Source organism: Oryx dammah, unplaced genomic scaffold, assembly GCF_014754425.2.
Source record: "Oryx dammah isolate SB20612 unplaced genomic scaffold, SCBI_Odam_1.1 HiC_scaffold_26, whole genome shotgun sequence".
Classification (NCBI taxonomy): Eukaryota; Metazoa; Chordata; class Mammalia; order Artiodactyla; family Bovidae; genus Oryx; species Oryx dammah.
Window position 1 is genome coordinate 91,968,814 of NW_024070210.1, and position 8,583 is coordinate 91,977,396.

The 8,583-nt window shown below is 47.7% G+C and overlaps 1 protein-coding gene across 1 annotated transcript; it reads left to right on the forward strand.

The window, feature by feature from the left end:
• The first annotated feature begins 228 nt into the window (after nt 1-228).
• On the forward strand, nt 229-8,151 carry LOC120852587 (orthopedia homeobox). Its single transcript, XM_040225916.1, has 3 exons — nt 229-265; nt 1,589-1,998; nt 7,621-8,151. The coding sequence occupies exons 1-3, from the start codon at nt 229-231 to the stop codon at nt 8,149-8,151; spliced, it is 978 nt and encodes a 325-aa protein (XP_040081850.1).
• The last annotated feature ends 432 nt before the right edge of the window (nt 8,152-8,583 follow it).

The window sequence follows — 8,583 nt, forward strand, 5'->3', positions numbered from 1 at the left end:
CCCCTCGCCGAGCTGCTCACGGGTTCATTCAACTGTTAAGCACCTCCCCGTCTCTCTAAAGGACATTATAATGCAAGAAGCCCCCTTTTTAACCACAAACCGAATTTTCTTTCATTTAGGTGATCTATATATATCTATATCGTATAGCTTATAGCTTATATCTATTTTAAATAACTTAAAGCCGCTAAAATTTGGGGGGGAACAGCTTTCGCCCTGGAGCGGTGCGCGATGCTGTCTCACGCCGACCTCCTGGACGCCAGGCTAGGTGAGTGAGCGCCTCTCGCCCGGGCAGCCAGGAGAAGCCCGGGCAGGAAATTGTCAATTTGTTCCTTATTTTACCTTAATGTGCCCTAAATGGACTAATTTCTTTAAAAGTAATTGTGCTGCATTAAAGTTTAATTTAATTTAACATCGTCTTTTAAAAAAATCTATGGAATATGTAGATCCAAAGGAGTTGGGTGATGTTGTTACTTTTTGTTTTTCTTATTTTTTCACTTCCTCCCTCCCCCTTATTATGTTACTTATTTTTTTTGAAGGGGGCGATCTACCCCGTGATAATTTGTTTGGAGGCGTGTGTTTTTTTTCCCATCTCTTTTCCCCTCCTGTTTGCCTTAATTTCAGATTTCTTTCTTCTCTTTTTTCCCCTCTTTCTCTCTCCCCATACCTCTTTCTGCTCCTCGTTTAAGTATGGTTGAATTTGTAAAACTCAGTCTTGAAGGAGAAGCCACTGCAATAGAAGCAATTTACTAAGTGTACTCACTGAGAAAGGAGAAAAGCCAGATTCATCCTCGCAGGCATCCGGCCTGCAAAGGGAGTCGGCATTGCCAATCAATGGCTGAGAGGAATGTACCTTTTATATCTCCGGAAAGAAAAGTTGAATTCTCTAAAGTTTGATTCATTGTTACGTCTAGAGACTTTACTTGAGTTTTCTTAAAGATGTTTGGGTTACTGGGCTCTGGGTTTCCGGTTTGGGAATCTTTGGTGATGGATGTGACTCCATTTTCCAAACACTTTCTCTGATTTGAGGGGGAGGCGGAGCTGATTTGGGTTGATTTCGGGAGGTGGAAAGCTTGGAAACTTATTCATTTTCCGAAAGTGAGAGGGAATCGGCTGGGGGTCGGAGGTAGAGTTCTCAGGCTGCCTAAGCGCAGGTGTGGCAGCAACGGAGAAAATTGTTTAATTTTCTTTCTTTCTTTTCTTCCCACCTCCCCTCACCCCCTGCTCGGTTCTAGGATAAGCTCTGGAGTTCCTAGAACGCCTTGGCGGGGTGGGGTACGGTTCATGAAAGGGTCTCCGAGGCATGTTTCATTGCCGGGACTAGGAATGTTTCATTGTGGGAGAGACGAAAGCATGTGTTGTTTACTAAGGGACCCCGCTGCGGAGAGAAGGGAAAAGGCCGGGAGACGGTCTTGCAACCTGGCAGTCCAGATCCTGGGGCCCCAGGCTGAGCACCCCGGGAGATTGCTCCGTAGGGCGACCGTGGGCGCAGAGGGAGCCGAGCACGGGTCTGGAAAAGGACCACGCGGGGCGTACAGTCCCTCCTGGAATGGCCAGGGCAGTAGTGACCGCCATCCCCTTGCCTCCTCAGGTATGAAAGATGCCGCCGAGCTTCTGGGCCACCGGGAGGCGGTGAAGTGTAGGCTGGGCGTAGGGGGCTCTGACCCCGGGGGCCATCCGGGGGATCTAGCGCCCAACTCCGACCCAGTCGAGGGAGCCACTCTGCTGCCCGGGGAGGACATCACCACAGTGGGCTCTACGCCGGCCTCGCTGGCGGTGAGCGCAAAGGACCCGGACAAGCAGCCGGGGCCCCAGGGCGGCCCGAACCCCAGCCAAGCCGGTCAGCAGCAGGGCCAACAGAAGCAAAAGCGCCATCGGACGCGCTTCACCCCTGCTCAGCTCAACGAACTGGAGAGGAGCTTCGCCAAGACTCACTACCCCGACATCTTCATGCGTGAGGAGCTGGCACTTCGTATCGGGCTGACCGAGTCCCGAGTGCAGGTACGCTGGGCTTGGGCGCCAGGGAAGAAGACAAGGAGGGGGGTGGGAGGAATCAGGCAAAGGAAGCAGGGTCTTTCCTTCCCTTACAGGGATCCTGGGCTAAGCTTTCCTGGGTGAAGTTAGCTCCTCTGCCCGCGAACTGGCCCCATCGATGGGCAGACAGTGCCCCCATCTCCTGCCAGTATAACCACATTTCCGCAGAAACTCCTCCAAATCGAAGCCGGCGTCATTCGATTGCTAGGTCTCTTCCTTCCTCCCGAGAAGGAAATCTCCGGGTCTCCCACCTTCCGTGTCTCCTAGGCGGCTAACCCCCGCGGGCAATTCCACTCCAGCTCCCGTTATAGACAAGTATTTCATTACCCCCTAATGAGTTTGTGTCGTGTCTGGATAAATGGGAGAATGCATCATACAATACAGAAAACACGAAAAAGGAGAAAATAAGGCGAAGTAGGCGCCTTTCAGAAAAGATCCACATCTGGGTTTTCCTGCATATCACACTCCTGCCGCGCTCAGGCAAAATACCCTCTAGCTTCGATGCTTATAAAGGCTTCGAATCTGGTGGCCTACCAATGCGCTGGGGGCAGCTGGAGCTATCCCCCACAGCCTATGAGTCCTGGTTTCCCCTAAAGTAACTTGGGCAGTGTGTGTGGGGTGGTGGCGGTGGGGGAGATAAGGGCTTTCTGGCATAGCTACCCGATTTGAAGAAAGGACATTTAGGTCAGAAAAGATTGACCAGTAGTAAACAAAATCATTACTGACCCCTTGTTCTGGTCCAACCACCCTCCAAGTTGTAAATTATATATAACTTACAAACCACACCTGTAACTTTTCTGAAAATTGGGGTATAAAAGTATAAGTCCAATGAATCTCAGGTTTTTTCCACTTTTTAGAAGAATGAAAACATTATATCAAATATTTTATGGATAGGTGCTGGAGGTGAAATTCCAAGAGGGGCGGTTAGACTTGAGCTATCCAGGGTGCTGAAAACCTTTCCAGCCTGTCCTCGACAGGCTCTTTTCTATTCCTTATCCTGTGTCAATCTCACCTCTAGCTGCTATCAAAAAATTTAAAGATCTCCGTTTTACAAATTTTAAACATCAAAGTTTAAAGGTCTCGGTTACTTTACATTTGATCTAAAAGTCAAAAGTGTTCATAATCACAGTGTTGAATTTTTCTGTTTCCATTTAGCATTTTAAAGACTGTCTAACCTTCTGTTTTAAACAGTCAGAAAATAAATGTCATTGGGGAGTTAAGGTGGTCAAGTTAATAAAGGGTATAACACACTATATTAACATTTTTACTCAGTGTAAATCTGGTGGTTTCTTTAGTGAACTCTGGAAGCCCTGAACCATGGGCCATTGAAATTAAGCATCAGAGGCACATTAATTGCATTGTACAGATGTGTATTATTAATGCTCTTAAGCTTTTTTTTAAACCTTGCTCCTTTTTTAAATCTGAAATTGAGTTCATACCTTAACAGAAACATGCAATTTCAATATTTTCAGTACTGTTAATGATAATACTGGCTTGTTAAAATCCTATCAGTTCAAAATTCATAAATTTTTTTCACTCAAGAGAAATACTATATAATAATTTTTAAGGACTAAAATGCTGTTGCTTAACCTAGGCTTACTAGTAATTAGTTTGAATTAAAATAGAACTTAGAATCACAAATAAAATATAACTGGACAACTGACTTTATGAAAAAAGAAAACGAGGTCTATTAAACTTTATTAGGTCTTCCAAAGGTTAATGGCAGTGATTCTTTTAATATAAAAAGTTATAAATGAAATAAAGTACAAACTATGTAATAGAAACAGTTATTTTTAAGAAGTACACAAAAGAATAATCAAGAAGGATAAAGACAGAGTACTTTAATTCTTCTAGCGTAATGTTCAACCAAAGATAATAGCTTGATGCTGCTGATAGGAAAAATTTAATAGAATGGTAATTTCAATATTTTTAAAAATAATGTTCCATAGTTTAAAAAGTAATCAGATCAACATAACCTTAATTAACATTTCAAAATGATTAACATTATGTAATGTAATGCAAAAATAATTTATGTAAAATGTATTTACTTTGCAATTCACTGTATCTTTGCTCCTTGACCAAATTCAAATTAAGTAGTAATTGGTTTATGTTCTTATATGATGAGTACTTCATAGTTTTCTTTATAGTTAACAGATTGCCACAAATTCTTTTCAGTGTGTGGGCCACTGCACTGATTAAAAATGATCTAAACATTTAATTTATTGCAATTGTATGTTTTTAAAGATACTTTTTGATTCTAGACTAAATGACCCAATATACTTATTTTTATCTATATCTGCCATATATCATCCTTTTAAGTATTTATTAAAGCACCTCTACTCACACGGAGGCCAATTCCATGTCTGATATCACTCCTCTTTTCTGGCTAGTGTAATAAAACCATTCCTTTTATAGCATGCCATTATTAGAAACCAATTTCAGAATTATTTATAACCTGGAATGGCTTATTAAGCAGCAATGCGAGAATCATGCAAATTACGCGATCAAATGCAATATAATAAGCATAATCATTAGTCTCTAGCACGGATTAATTAACTTTCAATATTTTATTTACATAAAAACCAAATCAGTGAAATAACTTCTGCACAGTCAGGCTTGCCTTTCAATATTTTATACGAACAAAAATAATGTGCTGTAATTCCATTGACCGTGTCCCCCAGAATGGCCCTGTCACCTGCCACATCTTAATAGGGGGACAAGCCGAGAGTATTTTCTAGTTTTCTAATGGAATGAGAAATTGCATTTTCTTCCTCTCCCAGCACTATTAAAGTGTAATGAATTCGGCCCAGAGTTCACGGCTGGCTGATCGAAATGAACCTGAGATCTAGGCTTTAATACAGCTCCCCAGATTTCCTCCCAAATCTTCACATTAATCATTTGCTGGATTCCAATGAGATCTTCATAAAGCATTTGCTTCGAGGGGGGGAGAAAGTAATATTCTCTCTTTCTCCCCTCTTTCTCTATTTCTGAGCCATTTATAGGTGGGGAATTAAATGGGCTATATATTTTAAAATACATTTACAGTATGTCTATATTACTGTAACAGCAGATATCATGAAAGTGGATTTTTAAATTCCAACCTCCATTAGATTCTCACTGTTGTATTAAGCATCTTCTGAGAAGAGCTGCATTTCAAACTGAGTACAAAGTTGGCTGTGGCTGCGGTTAATATATTTCCTGGAGTTGTCATCTGTGCATTCTCAAAATCTCCCTTAGGTTTTACCTGCATTTTAATCCGTCATGCTCTAGTTTTCAAGTGGAAACATTCACATTTTAAAAACATATGCATCATAGCTTGGAACGGAGGTGCTCAGACCCCATGCAGATTTTTTTCCCCCCAATCCCAGTAAGCCATGAAACATAAAAAATTTTGTAGCCATCATTTGACTACTAACCCTCAAACATAATTGAGCACAATTTTTCGATTATTTCTACAATATTTAGTTCTTCAACAGCTGTTCTTTTCCACTTGTGCCTGAGATTCAGAAATCTTTCTGGCAGGCATGTTTTCTACTGAGATTCTTCTGGGCAATTCCTCCCCTCTTTCTTCTGTTTCTTTCCCCACTCTCCACACCATGCCCACCGCAAACAGTCAGACATTTCAGAAGTCACTGACATTTGCAGGGTGCTGGGAACCGGTCTTTAATCTATAGATACCTTTCAAAATATGTCTGGGTGCAGAATGTGAGGTATGGGGACCGTTTTGGTCACAGACACCGTCCTGTCTAGGGTTCCACCTGGTCCAGCCTTGGATGGATAATGCAAAGCGACCTGTGGCAGTCGGTCTCCTCGAGGTGCTTTCCTGGGCTCCTGTGGGTTACTCTCTGCTAACAGCTCAATCCTTGGCCTGCTGCCGCATTGATCCCAGTCTCTATCTAGGGCCCTGCTGCCGCATTTAATCCACTGTGCCACTAGCTCAAGGGGCTTTAACAGGGAAAGGACCCTGCATCTTTACCCAATCTGGACACGACAGTAGGCAGAAACATGGAAAATGAGGCAGAAACCAGAAAGAGATAAAGTGGTGGGTGATGATGCATGATAGAAAAGCCAGGGCCAGCCCAAAGGCTGAAGAGAATTCTCGATTGAGGGCTGTTCATATTGGTAATGGAGAGTGTAGCTCCACTTGCTTGGGTGTGTAAACTGGTTTACTGGGAAAGGGGGTCAGGTACTCCCATACTTGTGATACTTTAGTTTGCAGAATAAACCTTAAAGAGTTTGGATTAGAGTGGTCAAGTTGCATTGATCAGATTAAATTATGAGAAAATTCAGTCAGTACCTAAGCTGTGTCCCACATCATTTATATTTATGCATAGTAAACCTCCAGCTGACTATGTGTTGAACTGTAAGCCTGCCAAATGGACAGTCTGGCTTAAAAAAAATATCAAATTTAAACATGGGGTGAGGGGAAGTTTTCTTGGTCAGGCAGTTTACTTGATGACTTTTGGGAAGAATCTTTCCTTCCCCTGTGGTAGTGAATTTGACATTGACAGGCAAATTTGTCTTATAAAGTCTGAACTTCCAGGGTCCACTGTTAAGAAAAAACTAATAGGAAGATTATTTTCATTTGGAGTATACTTTATCAAACACATCTCCTTTAAAAAGACATCTGGGTTTGTCTGAGCAAAATTAAATTTGATTCATAGATAGTGTGAGCTTTAAACTTGACTTCCTTTGGTTTGTAGTAGTCAGAAAATTTGCTTTTAATTTATAGATGAAATGAGGTGGGGTGAGGGTGGGGTTGAGGGAACTGGAGGCCTTGTTATTTGGGATCCTCAGTAAATTCTTGGAAATAATAGATTTGAAAGCCCTGAGGCTTAGGGCTCTAGCAGCAGACTCCAGCAAACCTGCACAACCCAGAGAAAGGTACGCTTAGAGGGGCTTGAGCAGGAGGCACGGACTTGCGGCAGTGGTACCAGTCGCTACGAATCAGAAGTCACTGTGGTGACCCAAACTACACCGTAGCTCAGTGGCGCTTGCTTTCCCACGTGGATCACTATGTTAAGCTCTCTGCTCTGTCATCCATGGCGTTAGGGGTTTTCTTTTGTCTTTCGATTTTGAAACCGGCTTTGTCATCCACAGCTCTTCATCAATTTCCAAATTTCCAGCGTTTCTGAAAATTCTATACCCCATCATTGTTAATGGCACGCTATTAGGCCACACGGGTATACATGTTTATCTTCATTTGTACACCTGTGGGTCCAGGTTTGACAACATGCCTGCCTGCAGACCAGTGCGTCTAAGCGGCTCGCAGAATGTACCAGCGCGCAGGGGCGTGGTGAATACTGCGTGTGGTGTCTGTCTGCACGGTGTGTAAGTGCTCCCGGCACGGTTACTCAGGACTCCTGGAGTTGGCGCCCCGTGGAGACCCGGGGCGCCGGTTGCCTAGGGCTGGTCGAGAATCAGGGTCCCCGGCTGCGTGTGGGGGCGCGCCGGGCCGATGGCACGTGTTCGGCCTGGGGCCGAGGGGGTGGACCCGCTGCGGGTTTCTCGGGCTCGGGCCGCCGACGCTCCTGGCCGGCCCGCGGGCTAACAGCGCCCTGTGTGTCTCCCCACCCCCGTCCACTCCAGGTCTGGTTCCAGAACCGGCGCGCTAAGTGGAAGAAGCGCAAGAAGACCACCAACGTGTTCCGCGCGCCGGGCACGCTGCTGCCCACGCCAGGCCTGCCCCAGTTCCCGTCGGCTGCCGCCGCCGCCGCCGCCGCCATGGGCGACAGCCTGTGCTCTTTCCATGCCAACGACACCCGCTGGGCGGCGGCCGCCATGCCGGGCGTGTCGCAGCTGCCGCTGCCGCCGGCGCTGGGCAGGCAGCAAGCCATGGCGCAGTCGCTGTCCCAGTGCAGCCTGGCGGCCGGGCCGCCGCCCAACTCCATGGGCCTGTCCAACAGCTTGGCGGGCTCCAATGGCGCGGGGCTGCAGTCGCACCTCTACCAGCCCGCCTTCCCCGGCATGGTGCCCGCCTCCCTCCCCGGCCCCAGCAACGTCTCCGGCTCGCCCCAGCTCTGCAGCTCCCCGGACAGCAGCGACGTGTGGCGGGGCACGAGCATCGCCTCCCTCCGCCGCAAGGCGCTAGAGCACACAGTCTCCATGAGCTTCACTTAATGCCGCCGCGCCCGGCCCGCTCCGCCCCCGGCACCGCCCCCCCGGTCCGCCCCGAGGCCCCGGCGGCGCGCGCCCGGGCCCCCCGCTCCCTGCCCCGGCCCTCGCCCGGGCGCCCTGCCCCGCTCTCCCGCCGCGGCCCCAGCCCCGGCGCCCTGCTCCCTCCCCGCCCGGCCTCCGCCACGTCTCGTCCGGCCCTTCCTCCCCTCCGTCCTCCTCTCCCGGGCTCACCCCAAGCCTCGGCCCGCGAGGCCTCCCTCCCGCCTGACTCGGCTCCCCGCACCCTCCCCCCCCCGCCCCACCCCCCTCACCTGGCCCCTCCCTCCGCCCAGGGGCGAGCGCCCGGCCCCACGCCTCCCGCGCCCCCACGCCTCCCCGCGCCCCGCCGCCTGCCGGCTCGCACTCGCCGTGCTCGCGCCCTCCGCCTGGCCTTCC

Bases quoted from the DNA above. Each gene is read 5' to 3' on its own strand.
- LOC120852587 (XM_040225916.1), top strand. From the start codon at position 229: ATGCTGTCTCACGCCGACCTCCTGGACGCCAGGCTAG. The intron at 266-1,588 runs GTGAGTGAGCGC...TTGCCTCCTCAG, and splicing joins CCTCCTGGACGCCAGGCTAG to GTATGAAAGATGCCGCCGAG. The intron at 1,999-7,620 runs GTACGCTGGGCT...CGTCCACTCCAG, and splicing joins TGACCGAGTCCCGAGTGCAG to GTCTGGTTCCAGAACCGGCG.